The sequence below is a fragment of the Pteropus medius genome, unplaced genomic scaffold (assembly GCF_902729225.1).
Source record: "Pteropus medius unplaced genomic scaffold, Ma_sr-lr_union100, whole genome shotgun sequence".
Taxonomy (NCBI): Eukaryota; Metazoa; Chordata; class Mammalia; order Chiroptera; family Pteropodidae; genus Pteropus; species Pteropus medius.
The window spans coordinates 30738907-30760563 of record NW_024355205.1 but is presented as its reverse complement, the minus strand read 5'-3'; the positions used below and the strand labels follow the sequence as shown (position 1 = coordinate 30760563).

General features: G+C 46.0%; 2 protein-coding genes across 4 annotated transcripts in view; one reads left to right on the top strand and one right to left on the bottom strand.

The window, feature by feature from the left end:
- The window catches only part of EVA1C (eva-1 homolog C), a 66707-nt gene extending 58670 nt beyond the window's left edge, over positions 1–8037 (bottom strand). Inside the window, exon 1 of one of the 3 annotated variants that reach the window (XM_039857393.1) lies at positions 7458–8037. In XM_039857393.1, coding sequence (XP_039713327.1) covers positions 7458–7617 — 160 coding nt within the window. In that variant the 5' untranslated portion in view covers positions 7618–8037. The remainder of the gene's footprint in view (positions 1–7457) is intronic. The other 2 variants (XM_039857395.1, XM_039857392.1) reach the window with 2 other exon arrangements.
- Positions 8038–20341: 12304 nt separating this feature from the next.
- The window catches only part of URB1 (URB1 ribosome biogenesis factor), a 59078-nt gene continuing 57762 nt past the window's right edge, over positions 20342–21657 (top strand). The window contains exon 1 of the mRNA XM_039858060.1: positions 20342–20483. Coding sequence (XP_039713994.1) covers positions 20342–20483 — 142 coding nt within the window. The remainder of the gene's footprint in view (positions 20484–21657) is intronic.

The following is a 21657-nucleotide window of genomic DNA, read 5'->3' as shown; positions in this document are numbered from 1 at the left end:
TGACTCTCATTGTTGTTGCAAAGACTTTATAGATGACGTTTTTTTTCTCTCTCTGATTGTTTTAAGACTGTCGCTTTATCTTTAGTATTTTATAGTTTCAATTTAATAGGTATACATTTATTGTTATTTATCTTGCTTGGGATGGTTGAATCTAAATCTTTCGTTAATTCTTGAAACTCCATTCCAACATATTATCACTTTCAGCGTTGCCTCTCCCTTGTTTTTCACAATCTCTCTTTCTCGAATATTGATCAAATGTACGTTGAACCTTCAATCCATCCTCCATGTCTTACTAACTTCTTTTTTACATTTTTCATGTCCTTAACTCTTTTCCTGCATTCTGGATAATTTCTCCAGCTTCATTTTCCAGTTCACCGTTTCTCTCTTCAGCTAAGTCTAATCTACCCATTAAGCTTTTATTTCAATGAATATATTTTTCATTAATACAGTAGTATTAGTATAGTTAGTAGATATATTTGATTCTTTTTCAAATATGCCAACTCTTTCTTTATAACTTTTCATTCCTTCTTCATGGTTTAGACTCTCTTTGATTTCTTTTTGTTTTAAATTCCCTGTTATTTATTAAGAACTCTGTTATTTTTACTGCTAACTGCTGTTCGTACAACGTAGTTTTGAATTGTGTGCACATGTCAGCAGGATTTCATCCATAGGATTCTTGTAGGTTTTGTGTTGGTGATGTTTCTGTGCAGGGAGTATTTGTGTTTGTTTTTGCCAAGTACCCAGAGGCACAACTTTGTTAGTTTCCCAGCTTGGATTTCCTGATAAAGGTAATGTAAATTCAAAACCCAGACTGTTGAAAAGGCAGGCCAGCAGTTGCATAGTCTCAGGGGATATATATTTTTTCTCCAATACTGAGCCCAAGCTGAGACAAGTTTCCTTGTCATCTTTCTTTGTAAGAAGGCTGATTTGTTTCTCATCTGCCCTTTTTATGAATATTTAGCTCTTCCAGGTCCTGGCTTTATATGGAGATCTCTATTCCAATTCCTCGTTTTATTGGTCTAATACCCTGTCTCTTGCCCTCATGTACCTGTTAAATTCTGGCTGTAAAGACCACCAGAAGGCCCCAGTGGAGCCAGCCATAAGGTCAGTGCTAGCTAACTTCTCTAATTCTCTTTGCCCTTTTCATTTTTGTTCCTTGGATGGTCCATTCATGCATTTAAAGGATGTTTGTTATATTCTATTCAGCAGCTATAGGTGTGTTGTCAGAGAAATAATTTCAGAATGCTAGTTCCACTATATGGCAGACCCTGTTCTGTAATCTGTTCTGTGGGGCCAGAGGGTGCTATCTTTAGATAGGATGTGGAATGGACAATACCTCCAAGTCCTGGGGGAAAAACTGGGTCTAGCTGATTAAGAAAGAAACATTACAGAATTGGCATTGCTTTAAACTACTTGTAATTGATTTGTTTTAGTATTAGAGAGGATGCCTGGGTTCAAATCCCCAAAAGTTACTAACCTCTCTTTGCCTCAGTTTCTTCAACTTATATAATAGTATCCCCTTCATAGGACTGTGAGGATTAAATGTTAATAAACATGAAGTTCTTAGAACACTGTCTGACATAGAATGTTTTACGTGCTTCATACACTGATAGTATTTTTAACTCACCAACTTCTCTTGCTTGTGCTAAGGGAAGCCACATAAAGAAGTCACTGCCTGTGGTGGGCCAGAGATTTAACTGAGATGGTGCAGACACAGGGGCCAGTTAAGAGGTGGCAGAATTAGGGACCCCTGGGGCAGGGGGGTGGGGGTGAAGGAAAAGCTCAGAAAGAACAGACAAGAGTCACTTAGTCAGCCACTCTCCTCATCTGAGGCTCTCTTTCAAGTACTAAAATCTTGGTAAGTCTAAGATTTATGTTAATAAGGAAAGTCATTTCCTTCCAGAAAGATACAAACACACCAGCATCATTAAAATAGTGACCTAGTACCACAAAATTTCAGAGTACTTTGTCCCCACTTTTCAGGTCTATTACATAGCTTGAATGATAAAAGTATAGATTGTTGAAACCAGATAGGTACTGGGTTCAAATCCTACCTCTAAATTTCAATAGTAGTCGTAGAACTGGAGTGGAGGGCAAGTTAGGGGGTAGGGTGTGTAATAGGGGAGCAGTTCCTTCAGTATACATTACCCCTAAAGCAATGTCTTTTTAAGAATTTTTAGAAAGCTGACAGGATAGCTGAGAAGTTCAGTGACCTCCAAAATCTGAAAATCAGAAAACCCCCATCAATAAAAACATTTCAAGAACGCATTTCTAATATATGTACACTTACTTAAACATTATGTACCGTTCTGTTGTCAATTTATATGTTAACGATAAGCGAAACAACTCCATTTTAAGGTAAAAATGAAACAAGTAGAAAAGAAGTTCTAACATTTTCTTCCTACATCCACTGGCTCACCTTGCGTGCGCCCCCACTTTGGCCGAACTGTGATGAAAGATGAGGAAGGAAGGAATGGAGAAAAGTCGGTCTACTCAGCGGGCAACTGAAATGGTGGTGGTCGCTCCATGAAGTAGCCAGAAAGGATAGGCAAATTGCGGTACCTTTTTTTCCTGGCCTTGGCCCTGTACTCAGCACCCAGACACGCCAACTCCCCTAGACTGGCCCTACCCCAGAGGTTCAAGATAGAGTCTGCCTTGCTCTGCTTCCTAGCTGGGCAGTTTTGGGTAAGTAAGTTAACTTCTCTGAGGCTGGGTTCTCATCTGTAAAGTGAGCCTAATACTTACCTCATAGGGTAGCTACAAGGATGAAATCAGATAACGCTGTGCTCAATTAATTTTTACTCCCTCCCTTTCCTTGAAACTGCTGCTGGCCTGCCCTCTCCAATAAAGCACCTGGGAGACCAAAGCCATCAATAACGGGACCACTCGCTTGCCCAGACTCCTCTTCTCTGCTACAGAAAGAGCCAACAGAACACTTTTCAAATGTAGTTACTTTCCATGGCAACAGACGAGCAGTTTCAGATGCTTGCTCTTCGTCTCCCTCCTTCTGTGACAGCTGGACAACTCCTTTAGACATTTAGTTTGTTTTTCTTTGCTTACGAGCTGGCTTTTCAGTCCCTAAAGTTTTTGAAAGTGAAGGCAATCCCTGAATAAAAGGATGACGTGAAGCAGGCATAATAAAGTGCAGAGCTCTGTGTATGTGTGTGTGTGTATGTACATGTGCATGTGTGCACACATGGGCGTGTCGGGCATACGCGTGCGTTGGGATGCAGTGACAAACGGATAACTGGGACAACACAGTCCCGGTCTCCCTGGCGGTGAGCCCCCGGGAGGGGGTAAAGGGACACCAGGTCATGCCTGTGTGCCTCAGGATGAACTGATACACAAGCAGGAGGCAGCCTCACCCTCTGAACATGAGAGCAGTGGTTCTCAACCCTGGCTGTGCACTAACATCGCCTGGGGAGCTTTTAAAAAGAGACCAATGCCTGGATCTCCCAAGACCAATTAAATCAGGAGCCCTAGGGTGCCGTTTGAGCATCCACACATTGGTGTAGATGCAAGTGATTCGAATGTGCAGCCAGGATTGAGACCTACTACTTATCTGAGCAGAACAGGAAGGTTCAGCCTCTCTTACACGGACACCTGTGCCCCCTGCATTGGGTCCGAGGTCCCACCCATCGGCCCCTAAGTTCAACTGAATCGCCGTTTTCCTACATTCTGAAATTCTCGGCCAATGAAATAAGGAGCTAGAGTCAGGTTTACTTGCTGGGCTGCAGATAATCTGGTCACGAGCCCCGCTTCTTGCTTGCTGGCTTGGGCCGCTGCTGGTAGGGAGTAGGACATCAGTCGAGAGACTCCCTCCCATCACACAGTGACCTTTCTTTGAGCTCTGGGGGCATCGTGGTACAAGGAAGGCTTTAAGAGCCGTGTCCCGGAGTCACACCGTGTAAACAGATGGTCGTGACTGCTTTGTCAGAAGTCTGGAGCTTTCGAGGAATCCAAGTGGGAACTGGAACAATTTCCCACCTTTTCCTTCCCTCCCTCCCCACCCTTCTCCAGAAGCCGATCAATCACTTAGAATTTCTGTGAGAAGAAAGAAAAAAGAAAGAAAAAGAGCAACAGAGAGAAAGTAAGAAGAAGCCGGAGAGAAGAAATGACCTGCCTGTCGTCAGCAGGGAGACAACGGGGTAAAACCAGCAGGGGAGAAAAACGAACAAGAACCAGGGACGTGGCAAACTAAGTTTAGAGACGGACTGAAACGTCACTCTCGAAGGCAGAGCAAAATGTGGAGGATCTTTTGCTTTTTATGGCTGGAACCCAAAATGGCACTCTTCCCCGCTCTCAGCTCTCCCCTCCGCCTTGTTCTTTGAGCAAAGATGCTGCTGATATTGTACTTCAGTTTTGTTTTTTGTTTTTTAAATGAGTGATCAATTTGGACCTCTCAGGCCAAATCCCCAATTTGGGAAGGCAGTCAAAAAAACAGAACTCCATCCCAAAGAGGAAAATGGATGAAAGCCAAGTGCATTTGAGTGTGGGATTAAGGATCAGAGGCACTAATTTTGCATGAACTGCTCTGGCCTTCCTGGGATATGTTTTTAATGCAGCAATGATAGCCTTCCAGTGGCCGCTGGCGGCATCTCAACATCTTTAGGGATGAGAGAGAAGCGGGTGTTTGGGGAGCCTGTTTCCCAGCAAGGTTGGAGGTAATTAGCACCAGTCACGAGAATGTAGGGGGAGGAGGAGGCCACGATGCAGCCTCTGGCTTATTAAGAGTGAGATCTGATGCTGGAATCCCCAGGAGGGAAAAAAAATCAATGACCCAGGAAAACCACACCAGCTGACAGCACCAGGAAAAGGCTCAAGGAAGAGACGCGAAGAAGAGAAAGGCTTAAGTAACTTTTCAAAACTCTGCCCTGCTGATCTCCTGAACAGCCCTGTACTGTATAGACAATGGCTGGGACCCCTGGCATTCTGGCACTTTTTCTCACGTGGGTACGCCACCTTCCTTCCATCCCCTTCTCACGAGGTAAAATGGATCCCAAGTTCCCTCTATCCTCCCTCAATTTCAGTTTTTGATCTTTCTCTTGTTTAGAAAAACAAGCGTCTGCCTTGTCAAGTGCTGCTCTCCAGAGCTGGGCTAGTGTAAGTCTCCTTGGGGGTGGGTCCCTTGTCGCCTTACAGGCCTCTGGTTTCTACTCACCTCTCCAAGTTCACAAAAAGGAACAGCACTGCCTGTCTCCAGGAAAGCAGGCATCGGGCTTTGAGGTCACAGGATTGGGATGGGGATTGGAGTTATGTCATCTGGACCCACTGCTTTGACTAAAACATTCAACTGAACACTCAGACTTGTCCTCTTTGGAACTTAGGGATTTTCCTCAATGATGTATATTACATGGTTAGGCGGGGCCCAAAGGGTTTGTTAAGTTTCAAGACAAATTAATCAACTTTGGGACTTCATCTTTCTCCCTAAGCCTTTTCTAACATTTCCTGATGCTGCGCAATACAGAATTTAGATTTGAATCTAAATTCTGTGGTTTGGGTGGATGTTATTTTTCTTTTCTTCTCTCCAAAACGCTCTCTGACACTTTCTCCCTAGTCTTTAGCAAATCTGGCCAGAGGGAAAGTAGGGGTTGCTTTAGGAGGGACCTGGCAATATCATCACCTACCACTGGCTCGGGAAGTTTTAAACCCTGAAATTCAGATTCCCACTGAAAGCAGAAGGATATTTCTTGGATCATTTCTGTCATTTCTGTCATTTAGAAGAACATGTATCAAAGCGTCCATTTCCCTCAGCATATAACCACCCTGTTTGATAGCTCAAGTTCACTCACTGTAACAGTTGCTACATACAGACAATTCTGAGCTTGGGTGGTAACCTGTAGACTGCTACCCACAGTGCAACTGCTTCACTAAAGAAACAAACTCTTAAGTATCTATAATCTGCAAACAATCTAATGGTTACACCGCAATTTACCTAAAGCAATATTTGTTCACTTGCAATGATATCACAAAAACAGGGCTTGCCGGCTTTCAATTCTTTCCTTACAATATTCAGAGCTAGAAGGTGACTGAATTCAGAACTGCTCTCCATAGTTTAAATCACCAATACAGAACTTTTCTAGCAGCCAAGAAAGTTCTATTACCAAAAAAAAAAAAAAAAAGTCAATAGCACTTGAAAAGCATTTTCCTAGCACATTTACATCAGCGCTCTGCTCCTGTGGTGCTCAGTTTTAAGGACTACAATTTGCTTGCCAAATGGCATATCTTGGCTTCCTCTGCTAGGTAGAAACGCTGCCTTGATATTAAATATTCAAAGAAAAGAACCTCTGACCTAAGGGCTCTCGGCTAACAATGACATTCTCTGTAAGTAAACTAGAAACCCAGCTCAGCTTCTGGTTTGCCAGTGTTCTCTGTCATGTACTAGTCTACTGCACAAACAGGGCTGAGGACTGACTGCCTTTACCACGCTTTAATTGCAAAAGATCCTGCAGGCAGGGCCCTCCAGGGACTATGCAAAGCCCGGACTTGGCAGAAGATCCTGGAGAAGGAGGCAAGTGGGATTCAGAGCTGCTTCCCGAGCTGGTGAAGGGTGAAGGCTCGCCAGGGGGAGACCCACATCTGTTACAACTGCAAGGACGTTTGCTACTTACTCTCCGCAAGCCCAAGCCCGGCGGTAACATAAGAAGGAGGCTCCTAGAGCCACCATTTACCCAGAAATTTCTCTCACTATGCGATGCCACACCTACAACCCCGGAACTAGCTGACACCAGTTTCTGGAGCCTCAGTTCGAGTCCCCCAAAAGAAAAGCCTCATCGATTACTGGAAGAAGGAAGTTAATTTTTGTTAAGGAGACTGGGGCTGGGTGTGGGGGGCGCTGGTACCTTTGGGCAGTACAGTCATGCTCCCCGGGTCTCCTCTCTGTTGTGTAAGCTTCTGCTCACCTCTCGCCGCACCTCCGCCCCACCTCCTGTAACCTCGGGCTTCTTCCCTCGTGCCTGTCCGCGCAGACTTCAGGACAGGTGTCCCCCGGGCTAGTCTCCTTACATGGGCCCCCGGGAGACTAGCTGGAGCGCACCGGGAGCACGAGAATGGCAAACCGAGCGTACTCCGCGGACCACAGCACGTGCCTTTTACAGCGTCGAGCGCAGCAAAAGGCTCAGCTTAAGGAGCATCCAGCAGACCCGAATCCGTCAGTCGAGTCACTGATGCTGAGGAACTGAAGTCAACAGCAGGGCGAGAAATTCCAAATACGTTACCCACCTTTACTTTTTTGGGGGGGGAAGGGGGTGGTTCTCCTCTGCCACTATTCCTCTCCTCTACCCCAGACGCAGCCACCTATATGCCAAAGGCTCACGCCAGGGAAGAAAACGGGCTATGAGCGCGCCCCAACTTTACCCCAACCCTGCCGTGCCCCCTCGGGCGACTGCCCCCACACGAGGGCTCACCTGGGCGCGCCGCAGAGCCCGGGGCGCACGGCTAGGGAGGGCGCTTCTTACCGGAGAAGTCCGTGAGCGCTGCGATTTCTCTGGAGCAGACCAGGACCGTGCAGTAGAAGAGGCGCAGGAGCTGCCCCGGCGGCTCTACCTGCCTGCGGGGGCCGAGATGCTGCGCGGGCTGCGGCGCGGGCGGCGGCCGCGCGGGTTCCGGCAGGAGCATGGTGCGCGGCGCGGCGGGGCGCGGGCGCGGGCCCGGGGCGCGCGTGGGGTCCCTGGGCGGAGGACCGCGTCACATGGCAGGGCGAGCGAGTGACCAGTGGCTCCGCCGCCCCCCGCCACCTCCCGGCTCAGGCTGCCAGAGCCTCCTCCCCCGCGCCGGCCAACACCGGCTCCCCAGCCAAGGGGAGGGGGCGGAGAACTGGGGCGGGGCGAGGAGCCCCGGGAAGGATCCGCGTAGTTTCCCCGGGAGGAAATCTCCGCTGCCGCCGCGCGAGAGGAAGCAAAAGTGGGGAGGGGGGGGCGAAGGGAAAGTGTAGCCTCCGCGCGCCCCACGACCGCGGAGGCCAGTTCCTGGCGTGCTGCCCGCCGCAGAGGGCGCCCCCAACGGCGCGCGGGGGGCCGCGCAACCGGAGCGCCTTCCGCGACCCGGCCCCCGCCCCTGAGACTGCCCGGCTCCCCTGGTCCGGCCCGCACTGGCCCGTTGCCAGCCTCGCCCTGGCTGCCTGAGGAGCGCGGCCGGTGCCCGTGACGCACTTAGGAGCCAGCGCCGCTCGGTGAGCCCAGGAGCCCCGGGGCGGGGCCCGGGCCGGGGCGGGGGCCGCGGGACGCTGGGGTCCTGGAGGTGCGAGGCCGCAGCGCTAACTTCCCTGCACCCGCCCCGCTCCGCACGCAGGATCCCCAAGCACGCACAGTGAACCCCATTCCACAGAGGAGACCGAGACCCCGCGAGTTGCCCGAGTCTACGCAGCCCGGACGGGAACGAGCTGGGGGTGGGGATGGGGATCCAAACCCGGTTAGATGGCTCTGGTTTCTTTTCGCTCCGACTGCGCACTTCATCTGGTTGTACGCAGCGCTTAGAGGATCTGACATTGCACCGACATAAACGGCCACCGAGCGCTAATAATTGGGCTTTGTTTGAAAAGGGGCCACAGCATCTTTCTGAACCTCTTTTTGCGCGGGTATGACCCGCGTTTGAACACTCTCCCCTGGGCGAGGAGCGCGCTGAGTGGCCCGGGCTCGGCAGAACCGAGGACCAATGCGTGCGGACTCTGCGTGTGTGCTGGGTGCGGGTCCCGCGGCCCCAGCGACCCAAACCCGGCGGACCGCGCGCAGCGTCCGGACCAGGAGGTGCCGGCGGCTGGGAGGAGGGCCCGGCGGCGGGCGCTCGGCACAAAGTGTTCCAGAACACCGCGGGAAGGCCTGCCAAATTCGCGGCGGGCCTGACGCGGAAACGCAGATAATGGGGCGGGACCGGGCGCACTGCCCCGGCCGGCTGCGAACCGCGCTGCGAACGCGCCGCATGGTGCGGCGCGAAGGCCTAGCGAGAGGAAACGGAGACGCGCCGGCCTACCTGGGCAACCCTCCTACAGGTGGGCCGCAAGGATACCAGATGACACTGAGTCCCACACCGTGTTCCAGCAGGAGCCGGGCCAGCGGAATTGGGAGTCTAGACCCATTAGTATTTGTTGAGTGAGACCTAGTCTGCCAGGCGCAGTGATTTTTTAAATCTACATTAAAATCCTCAACCTTCTCGATAACCCTCGGGCAGTTTCTAGGTTGGGGAAACTAAAGCTGGGAGGTGGGTAAGGATGCCTAGTGCTCAGGAACCACTCAGTAGTAACCTTTGCCCCAAACTCAGGTCCCTCGTGTGCTTTCCATTCCAAACCCATTTCATTCATCCATCCAGTTTAGATATGAATTGGATACCTATGTGTGTCAGATCCCGAGCTAGGGGTTGGGGATGCTGGCACAGGAAGGGAGCCCTGCTGCCTCAGGCCTGGGGGCTGCCACCACTGTCCCGTCGGTATGCTCTGGCTTCCAGATGCCAGTGTGGGCACTAACTGTGACAGCGCCCCCAGGCTTCCTTATCTGTAAAGTCCTCGGGCTTGTTGTGAGGCTTTAATCAGTTGATACAGGTGATGTGGATAAGACAGAGCCTGGAACTAGGAAGTACTCAGACATTATGAGTCATTATTACAGGCAGGAAAACAGACATTGAACTGGTAATGCCAAGTGAGCAAGAGTCGGGAACAAGGGGCTGTGGGAGGGAGAGCTGAGCTGGAGGGAGGGAGAGAGAAGGGGAGGTGCGAGGGACCTTTTTAGGGGAAGATGGATGAGGAAGATGGGAAGAGTTGGTCAAGCAAAAGCTAGCAAAGTGTGAACATTTTAGAAAAAGGACCTGGCACCTGTGAAATCCAAAAGGAACATGTCTCCATGGAAGCATGGAGAGAAGTCTAGAGTGGATGGAATGGAGAGCAAAGGGCAAGGCTAGGTAATGTGCAGAGGTGAGCAGCCAGGGCTCAGGGACCCAGAGACCTAGCAAGCCCTTCCACCTTTATCTTAAGCCAGCAAAGAATTGTAAACAGACAGGTGACATGATCAGGTGTGGGTTGATAAAAAAAATTACTCTGGCTGCTGAGTACAACTGGACTGGAAGGGGATTCAGAGATCATGCCCCCTAAAAAAAAAATCAAAAGCAGGGACTCGAAAAAGTACTTGCCCACCAATATTTATTGCAGGACTATTCACAATAGCCAAAAGGGTGGAAGCAACCTAAGTGTCCGTTGATGAATGAGTGGATAAACAAAATGGGCACTAGTATTCAGCCATAAAAAGAAATGAACTTCTGGTACATGTTACAGCATGGATGAACCTTGAAAACATTATGCTGGTACAATAAGCCAGACACAAAATGGTAAATATTGTATGATTCCACTTATATGAAATATCTAAAATCGGCAAATTCAGGGTGAGAGAGTGTAGATTAGAGGTTACTAAGAGCTGGGAGCAGGGAGGATGGAAAGTTACTGCTGAATGGGCACTGCATTTCTGTTTGGGGTAATGAAAAGTTCTGGAAATAGGTAGTGGTGATGATTGCACAATATTATGAATGTAATTAATATCACTGAATTGTATGCTCGAATAGCGAATGTTATGTTCTATGTATTTACCGCAACTTCAAAAATTAATAATATAATATGCCAAAAACCAGTGAACTGTATACTTGAAATGAGTGAGTTGTGGCATGTGAATTCTATCTCCACAAAACTGTTTCCAAAAAACTGTTTCCAAAAAGTCAAATAACAGCAACAACAAAGTGAGTCTAGGGAGATGGTCATAATACAGGTGTCGCTAGGAGACTGTGGCCGTGTGCTGGGCTGGGCTTCGCAGGCCCAGAGAGAAGAGGAAAGTGGCCCTATTGGGAAAACATTTGGGAGGGGGAGTGGACAGTGCAGCGTGACCAAGTCCTTATGAGACATGGGGGAGCCTGGCTTTCCTCTGCTTTGCCCCATAGCCGCTAAATCAGATTTTAGTTCTAATCTTCTCTCTTTAAGAATTTTGGAATCATACAAAAAAAAAACATTAAATAATTCCATCTGTCTTTCTCTCTAGAGTCCTTAGTTCCAAGTCCCTTCGGGCCCCCAACCAAGTGGAAACCAATTACCATCCCGTCCTATATTCCCCTCTAATTATTATACAATCAAATACCTAAACTCTGGGGCACTATAAAACTTGTAGGACAGGAAAATGGGGAGGAGAGCTCACACTTCAAAGAAAGAGAAACTTGTCAAATCAATCCAGGGCACAAAGAGGTTTCCACCAAGGCTCTTTTCCTTTCTTTGTCCTATGATAGAATTTAAAAAATCGAAAGCAGTCATGGCCACATGGTTCTTCAGCGCAGTTACGGGAGCCAGGATCAAAGTGAATTCAGCCTGATGAAGAGTGAGCCAAATAATAGATGCTCCCAAAACATTAATACAACAACCCTTTGAGACAGGTGCTAACCAGGACCAGCTCCATCATTTACTGGCATTGTGCAAAATGAAAATGCAGGGACCCTTGTTCAAAAATTAAGAATTTTAAGATAGACACAGCAGAGCATTAAACCAAGCAGGGGCTCTTTGGGCACAAGATCCTGAGTGGTGGCACAGGTCACACTCCCATGAAGCTGGTGCTACCACTTTTTCAGCGTCTTGGACATGGAAACTGATGGCACAAACTCATGCAAATCATCTGTGGCAGGATTTGAAACCCTCTTAAACTGCAAAATCACAGAAGTGAGGGATGAGCATCATGAGGTGGGGTAATGTAAAAGTGTTCCTTTCTATGTGATGACACCATTGAGTGATTCCGGCCCTTCTTGCACATGAGTTTGAGACACGCCTCTGTGCCCACAACATTCATTGTGTGGGGGAGAGACGTCCTTGCAGGAAATCTAAAATACAGCAGTCCTCCCTTATTCGAAGTTCTGCTTTCTGTGGTTTCAGTTATCTGCGATCAATTGATGTCTGAAAATATTAAGTGGAAAATTCTAGAAACAAACAATTCATACGTTTTTAAATTGCACAGCATTCTGAGTAGCGTGATGAAATCTTGGCCATCCTGCCCCACACTGCTGGCGATGCAACTCATCCCCTTGTCCAGCATATCCACACTGTGCATATAATACAATAAGATATTCTGAGAGAGAACATTTTCCTAACTTTTATTATAGTATATTATCACAATTTTCTATTTTATTATTAGTTATTTCTGTTAATCTCTTACTGTGCCTAATTTATAAATTAAATGTTATTATATGTATGTGTTATAGGAAAGAGCATAGCATATATAGGGGTTGGTACTATCTGTAGTTTCAGGCATCCACTGGAGGGTCTGCAACACATCCCCACAATTAGGGGGAATTACTGTACATTTCCAAATTACATGACTAAATTCTTTCCTTCCTTCCTTCCTTCCTTCCTTCCTTCCTTCCTTCCTTCCCTCCTTCCTTCCTTCTTTTTCCTTCCCTTTCCTTCCTTCCCTTCCTTTTTTTTTTTTTTTTTTTTTTTTCCTTCTTCTTCCTTTTCCTTTTCCTTCCTTCCTTCTTCCTTCTTCCTTCCTTCCTTCCTTCCTTTCTTTCTTTCTTTTCTTTCTTTCTTTCTTTCTCTGTTGAAGCAAACCTGTCCCTTCTTTCCAGCTCTAGATTACATCCTTATTCCTCATTCCTTGAGATCTTGGCTACTTACCTCCGCACATATCCAAGCCTATTTTGGAAGCTGTTGGTGTGCTGGGCCTCTCACCTGTGGCATCCAGGTAAGGCTTCAGGCTTTCAACAAAGATGGTCTGCAGCCGTTCTGAGAAGACATAAACCACCATTTGTCAGCTGCAAAGAAACCAACCTTTCAGCTCAGGAGAGTGAGGCCGAATGTTGTCCAGAGCTAAAAAGGCTTATTTTTAGAAAGCAACAAATGGTGGTTTGTTTATAGAGCTGGCACCAAAGAGCCACAGCAATAGCAAAGAGCCGGCTTGCTGAGGACTGCAAAAGCTGGGGGTGCCCTAGAAAGGTCGATTTCAAAAGCCTACAGAAAGAGGCCTTTAAGAATATGTGAGCAGAAGTGGTGTCTGTAAGGCCGTCCATTCAAGGTCAAAGGCATCTAGTGTCATAGCCTTTCTTCCGTCACTGAAATACAGCCACTCATGGAGGCCTTTGACTTCTCTGCCTCTCATTTTTTTCACATTTGCAAAATGAAAAGGTTGGATTCTAAAGTCCATTTAAGCTCTAAAAAAAGCCCACAGGCTATATAAATTAGATGTAGGATTCCAGAAAATTGATTAAATCTATGCTAAATCCTTGACATTGCTTAATGTTTTCTTATATACATTTTTCATTTATTTTTTTCACTTAGCATGTCTTCACATAGTAGCATATGTCAGAACTTCCTTCTTTTTTAAGGTGAGTCACATTCCTTTGCGTGCGTACACGAAATTGGACCCTCTAGTGGCTTTGTCTCTCCCGGGAGGAAGAAAGAAGAAGGGTGGTCATGTATATGCCCAGCTGGTTTCCCCATAATTGAGAGAAGTAAAAAATCTTGAGCAGGAGCCTCAGAAGGGTGAGGAGAGGCGAGAAGGCTTGAGACTGTCGCACAAGTGCTGGGGAAGGGAGACACTCGGAGCTTCAGAAGGTACACTTTCTTCATACCCACCTTAGGAAATGCCACTAAGAACTGTCAATGGCGCCCTCTGTAGGTGAAAATCTTAATTTATGTCTTAGGAATGGCCCATGAATTCCATAAATAAAAATTTTTAATGTGGGAAAACATATGTAACATAAAAGTTACCATTTTAACCATTTCAAGTGTAAAGTTCATTAGCATTAAGTACATTCACATTGTTGTGCAACAATCACTTCCATCCATCTCCAGAACTTTTTCATCTTGCAGAGTTGAAAGTCTGTACCCATCAAACACTAGCTTCCCATCCCCCACCTCCTCCAGTCCTTGGCAACCACTATTCTCTCTGCCTTTATAAATTTCACTACCCTAAATACCTCATATAAGTGGAATCATACACTATGTCCTTTCGTGACTGGCTTTTTTTTCTACTTAGCATAAAATCTTCAAGGTTCATCTGTGTTGTAGCGTGTGCCAGAATTTCCTTCCTTTTCAAGGCTGAATAATATTCCATTGTATGGATATACCACATTTTGTTTGTTTATTTATCTGCTGATGGACACTTGGGTTGCTTCCACATTTTGGCTGTTGTAAATAACACGGCTATGAACACGGGTGTACAAAAACATTTAAAATTTTTTAATGATCATTCCCAAAGGAAAGCTTAAAGCTACCAAAAAAAAAAAAATCAAAGTCCATTGAAAGGAATTTGGAATCAAGAAAAGTGAGTTCTGATTAAGGGTACAGAGCAGGGGTTCCCAAACTTCCTCAGTTCATGGGACCCTTAGTGTCTCGATGATTTTTCCCAATGCCCCTAGACAAAAACAAAACGAAATGAACAAAAAACAAAAAGCCTGAACTGTTACACTCATTAAATACCTAGATCCAAACAACTTAACAAGTATTTATGTTCTAACAGTTAAGTAGCTGTATGAAAAAAACATGCACACGAATTGAAAGAAAAATTATTTTTATTTTATTCTTAAATAACCACAATTACTTACTAACGGGCTGTGTGCACCTGTTGGGCATGTCGCTATTTCTCCAACCTTGAAATTGGATGGGACCCCACCACCTTCATGTTCTGTTCCATGCTGATTTCCCCTGGCACTTGCTTTTTATCACAGCAACCACCGAAATCCCAGCTCTGTGAAGCTATGACACCATTAAAAGGAAAGTAGCACAATCTAATGTTGAAACTATGAACCGTTTTGAGTTAGTTTGCAATAGACTTCAGGAATGGCTGTGTTTCCCCCAAGCAAATGAAAATATTCCAAGGCAAACTGAGTTTCTTGTGGTGCTCTGGGCACTTTGGCATCCAGTTTGAGAACTGAAAACCCAGACACTTCAGATACGACGAAGACCTTACCTTGTCAAAGAGGGCTTCACGAATTGTTCCTGGCCGACTCTCCAACCCTCCTCGTTTTTACTCCCTTTTGCCCAACTCTCCTGCATACACACTGGCCCTTGTGTTGTTTCGTGACCTCTCTCCTTACATTCCCACCTCAGGGCCTTTGCATTTGCTCTGGCTTCTACCTGGAATGCTCTTTTTCCAGAGGTTTCCATGGCTTTCCTCCCCAACTCATTCAGGTGTCTGCTGTTCCCTGTCCACCCCAAACACCCTCATCCACTTTACTCATCTCCAGAGGACTCACGGTGACCGGCCTGCCATTCTGTCAGTCTCCCTGCACCTTTGGGGATGATTGTCTAAAAGAAACCTCTCTGAAAATAAATTACATTTAAAATTACTGGTCCAAGATAACTTCAATAGTAACAAAGCGAAATGGCAGTATTGACATAATTAAAATGCTAACAAACACAAAAGGAAGTAGACTGAAAAATAAAGACCAAAGAATGTAAAGGAAATAATTGAAATGCACAGCATCGTCACAGTTTAAACCCGCAAGCCAGGAATACTCAGGGAGGAGATGTCAAGTGAGGAACGATGACAGTGTTGTGGCACTGACTCTCAGCTCCTTCTGGAGACCTCCAAATCCAAACTGCTCTCAGAAGTGCCCCCGACTGCTGATGGGAGGAACTGCAAAGTCACATTGCTAAGAGGCATGCACACCAGGCCAGGAGGGATTTATGGCTGTGTTTTGCAATCTACTACTTCATCCGTTTCCCATTGATTTTCAATGCCGCTCTTTTTTTTTTTCCTCATGAACTTTATTTTAATGAGTCTAAAAATTCTGCAACAGATTTTTGGTCAAGATGTTTCCATTAAAAAGTACTCATTTAAAAAACTAATAACTTAAAATTGCCACACATGTGCATACACACACACACACACACACACACGCACACACACGAATGGGCTACAAAACATTTTCCCTTCCTTCTGGAAGTTTTATGATGCATTATTATCATTAACCAGTCTTTTCTATTAAACTTAAATGCCCAATTGAGACAAACAGTTCTAAGACCATTCTTTTACCACTAATTAACACTTTATGTTGTATTGCATTCCAAGTCTTTCATGATTTCCCATACACCTCCCCTTCCCAGGCTTATGGGATTTTTAAAAACCTGTCCTCGTATTTTCAAGGTCTAATTTTATTGCTTGCCGGTCAGAGAACATGGAATGTATGATGCTGTTTCTTGAGAATTTATTGGGGCCTCTTTTGTGGCCTAGAATGTAGTTAATTTTTATGACTGTTCCATGTTATTTAAAAAGAACATGAGTCCTGTTTGTGGGTATAAAGTTCTCTTGTAGTCTATTAATTTGAATACATTGTTATTCAAATTTTCTGTATTTTCTCATATTTCTATCTAATAATTAAAATATTAGACCAGTCCTTACAAACAGCTTTGAAATTTATCATTGATATTTTAAATCAGATATGGATTTTGCTATATTTTGCTGTTCAAAGAACAGGGCCATAACTCAATAACCTAGTATTTTTGAGTGGTCCGGTTTGAGACCCTGGTCATCAACATAATATTTATTTATTGACAGTATGGCTCTTTGTGGGATTGTCCTAACGGGATCAATGCATGCTTCCCGAATGGATTTGACAGTGTATGTGTAAACATTGAAGCAATTATAAAATGTAACACATGGGATAATGGCTGGAATTTACTGGCAGATTCATGCACGATGTTCAGAAGCTCTTCTCTTGGTCCATGACCTGCCTCTTTGTCCACTCCATGCCACCCCCACCCCCCATTCAATGCCACAGTGACTAAAACACTACTACATACCAGAAATTCAATTGGGAGATTCTGGTATCCAAACGTCCTTTTTAGAAGTATAAAAATATTCATGGATTGAATATTGCTATTATACTCCAATACTTTACATTGAATTTACCAAATTTGTTTATTTCCTGATGGCTAGCTAAAAACGCTTTGGTAAGGAAACAGATTGTAGAGGAAGAGCGAGGAAGAAGGGGGGACTTGGCATAGGGAGGGAGGCAGAAAAAGGAAAAATTCTGGAGGAGAAATTTTCCAGGGAGCTGACTCCAGGAAAGGCTGCAGCAGTGAGGGCTTTTGAAAGATGGGGGCAGTAAGAAGGCGCTATGTCTACGTGTGAGGGGAGGTGGGTGAGCAGAGAGTGGGGAAATTTAAGAAGACAAACTTCATCTACGTTACGATTTTTATCAAATCTGGCCTCACACTTGTGGCTATTTTATTCCATATTGCACAAGAGGGAAACAATTCTTCAATTTTGCATCAAAGAAAAAAAGGCAGATGCTTCTGTTTTCCTCTCCGCTTTACTATCATTTCAGTAAGAAGCCCATAATGATCTAACCTGGATCATACTAATGGGATGTGTCTATCCCTGAAGTAATTTATTTGATCATTATCATAGGGCCTGTAACATGTCATATCATCTCGGGTTCTTGGTTAAGCTCTTTATTGCTATTGAACATAACAGGTATGTCATATTCTCAGTGATACTATAAGTCCCTTGCAGGTAGGTATACTGTGTTATACCCTTTTAAATGTATGGCCGGTTGTAGAATGCAATGCACATAACAAATATTGTGGTGTTTTGTTGACTTGAATTGAGGAGAAGCTACAGGTTTACTTATCTTTTTTAGCCTATAGACACTGTCACTGGAGTTCATGTGACTGTCTTTGAAAGAATGCTTCACTCTTCCTACTGTTAAACAGATAATGGAACTATCTTGATCTTAGTAAATGCTACACTAAAATATTCATCACTAAAGAGATTAAAAGTTGTACAGAATAGAGAAGGGAATTCCATATTTCTCCTCTCTATAAAGTGATTGCATTAATGAGCTTTTACGCAGATGAAATAATGCGGGGTAAACTGTCGAGATAATGTCATCTTATGTATAGCAATGTTTACACCTCTCATATTGAGAGTCCACGATAAATATGCCTTAATATGAACTTGATATGGGCTCTGATTGAGTTTCTCCTTTTCTCTCTTTCGAGACCTTGAATTTAAACTTAAAAGATTGAAATGGGAATAAATACCCATACTTACCAGGTGTGAATGAGTGGCATGGCCACTGGAGATGAACTGGTTGGCTATGAAAGGCTGGACACTTCCCTTGGCTAATTCACCACAGTCCAGGGGCAGTTCACAAGCTTGCAGACTCAAAAAACCTGCACCCTGAGCCTTTCTGACAGCATTCCAAGAATCAATCTGCCTTTTAGGATAGACTGACATTCACCAAACACAGGACCCAGATCTTTGTTTTCATTTAAATTCATATTTATGTAGACATTTACTCAACAAATATTTATTGAGCCCTATGATGTGCTAAGCTCTGTTATAGGCAGTGAGAATGGAGCACTGAAATTTGTATTATGCCATTACGGAGTGCACACTTTAGTAAAGGAGTCTGACAAATAAATGAATATGTAATAAATGGTCTTGTGTCCTTCCTCTCTATGCAGGCCTTTTATATAGAAAGACATATTACTGTCCAGAAGTTGGTTGGTGAGCCTGGTATCTGAGCAAGTAAGATTAGTGACCTGAAGTGATTCATGGCTAACTTAGTCTGAAGCATCCATCTGTACTTCTGAGCCATACCTTATCAGGTATGTCACTGGCTACGGCTGGGATGAGTACTGACAACTTTTGTTTTTAAATCAGGCTTAGGATATACTGGATGAGTGGCTCTAGCACTTCCTATCTAGATAATATCGGCAAGCTGCCTTACTCTAAGTCTTTCTAAAGAGAGATAGTAATTCGCTCAAGGTCTCATAGGCAGAAACTAGATACAGAGCTTTGACTGTTTCCTGCCTCTCCCTGCTGCCTCTGGTCAGGTTCGCCCTGGTTGAAAACAAACTGGGTGGTTGGCAATTAACCACAGATGATAACCAGTGTGGATAATCAATTTCTGTCCTTACTAATTAAGAATTAAGTTTCTGTCTTTACTAATAAGAGTGTTGCTTTTTACGGACTGAATTTTGAGCATATCTCTGTCTCTGAATACTGCTGCATCAGCTCATTACTGCTGGGGGACTCCCTCTGTCTGACTTGCTGACAACATAGGCATTTTCACAGGCACAATAGTCTTGCCAGACGCAAGGCTCAACACTCAGGGTCAACACTACGGGCTTTTTCTACTAAAGACTTTGAAACTCCCAACAGGCCATGAAAGACCACATCCTCAGATGCTCATTATACATCTGCTCACAGAACACAAGACAGTATTTTCTCAGGCTAGAGGACAACATAACAGAGCTCCAGGAATTACCAAATTATTCATCTAATGAGCTGGTTTGTGATTTATTTGAACGCATAACCAAGTATCCACAAAGTCATATTAAAAAATTCACCAGTCTGTTTTTACTTATTCATTTACACCTCTATTTTATTTTAGAGCATTGAAAGCGGCTCTCAAGTCAATAACAACTTACAAAAACACACAGCATTTTTTTTCCTGTAAAAGCTATTTTTTATACATTGCATCACTTTCTCAGGCTAGCCTCAAAGGTTAGGTAGGGCTGGCTTTGCTCTCTCCATTTTGACTGGAACTTGCCACACCATCCACGAAGGGTTTTCACAGACATTACTTCCTTTGAACCTCTCCTATCCTGCATGATTGAAAGGGCTCAAGTCCTCCCATCAGTTTGGGGAAACATCCCACCAGACCAGCCGGTTCGGGTTAGGAGAGAGGCTAGAGGTCAGGGTTAGAGGCACCCGCATGACCCTCGGCTCAGGTGCCAGAGCGAGAACTTCCCCGGATCAGCCCGTGTGGCATTTGGTTAGGGGCATTCACCCTCCTGGCCAACCGATAGGGTCTGGAATAGGCAAAACATCAGATCCCGTCGGGTGTCAAGCAAGTTCTTCAAGCGACACCGTTAGGACGCCCTCAGGTCAAGAACTGAGCTGACTGTGCAGCTACGAGGCGCCGGGGATCGGGTCCTCAGGGAGTGGAGGATCTAGGGGTTCTTCCTGCCAAAGTCCTAAGAGAGAGCTCCGGGGACAAGAGGCGCGCGCCAGTGGGCTTTTTCCCGCCGCGATCGGGCTGGGGTTTCGCCGAGTGTCCACTTGCCCCGGACGGCGGGCGAACGAGCCAGCGGAGACCGCGACAACAGCAAGAAACCGGACTCGATCCCAGCACCCACTCTAAGTCCTGCGAGTTTGCGGCCTTCTACCCGCCCTCTCCACAGGCCGCGCCCCTTCCGCCGAACGCCCCCGAGAGCCCGCCCCTTCCGCCAGCCGTTCTTTCCGAGGCCCCGCCCCTTCCGCCAGCCCCGCCCATTCCTGCGCACGTGCGGGCCTCAATAACGCAGCTGCGGTCCGCCGGTGTCTTTTTGCCAGGTCTCAAGTGTGGATGCCGGCGCGACCCTGCCCTCTCGGTCATGGCTGTCCCTAAAAGGAAGGCCCCGGGCGGCCAAGACAGCACGGCTTCCCCCGCGGGTGCAGCCAAGCGGGCCCGCACCGAAGAGCTCACGGGCGTGCGCTTCAAGGCTCAGCTGAGGGACCCGCAGGGTGCGGGGCAGGGTGAGTGCAGGGCCGGCCCGGGGCGGGGACCACGTGCGTGCGAGGCGGCCTCCGGGTCTGGGTTTGGGAGGGGTTTCCGTGTACCAGACACAGCCCCTCCTTTCGGTCAGCGAGGGTCAGCCTCACTTCCCGATTAGCAGACGAGACATCGAAGATCCGGTGATTGGGCGTCCAAGGTCCCGGGGTCGCTCCTGGACTGCGCGCAGCACTTCGTTGCGTTGGGCTGTCAGCGACACAAGAGGGCCCAGACGTGTTTGGTTGTGACAGGTCCATGCGACTACACCCTTCCTTTGCCTGGGCAGTGCCCCTCCGCAAAGTCTAAAACCTCTTTATTGCAATTGCGAGGAAAGTCAAAAAGTGTACTGCTTTTTCACACAACATATATTTATTGAGTCTCGACTGTGAGTCCGCTCGGGGCTGTTACGTGAGACAGCTTGATACTACTATGGCTGTCAGCACTGTTTTCAGTGGCATTGATCCTCCAACACTGACCTAACCTGATAACATGTAGTAAGCTACCATAAGAAACCACCATAAGGACTTGTTAGTTGACCAGGATCGGACTAGTGACTGACATGGAGCACATTCTATAATTTCACTTTTTGAAAAGCATGACCACCCCTCACAATGCCTTATAATCCATTAGAAAGTAGGTTATTACACACACACACACACACACACACACACACACAATTGACTATGCAAGTATGTGAAAACACTGGTACTGTGTCAGGGTACTGCGTCAAAATACAGCCATGACAGTGTTTCTCCCAGGTTAAAGAAACAAAGTTAATGGCCAGGATATCCTCAATTTCCAGTTTGTCTCCGACAGATTTTGTTTTTAAATGTTTGATGCCTGCAACTGTTAGCCAGTGCTGGGAAGATGATACTCGCTTTAGCACAATTATACATTTCATTCATTCATTCATTCATTTCTTTCATTATTTATTAGGGGCTGTTATTTGCTAGCGTAGAGATAAAATGGTGAGTAAAAGTTAGACATGGGCTCTGCCGTTGTGGAACTTAGAAATAGTCGGGTGGGGAGGACAGATGTCAATGAAATCTGAAGACTGCAGGTGCCATATCTAATCTGGGAGATCAAAGAAGCCTCTCTGCAGAAGTGGCTTTCCAGCAGAGCTGTAGGATGGTGCAGGGACACGGACAGGAACCTTTC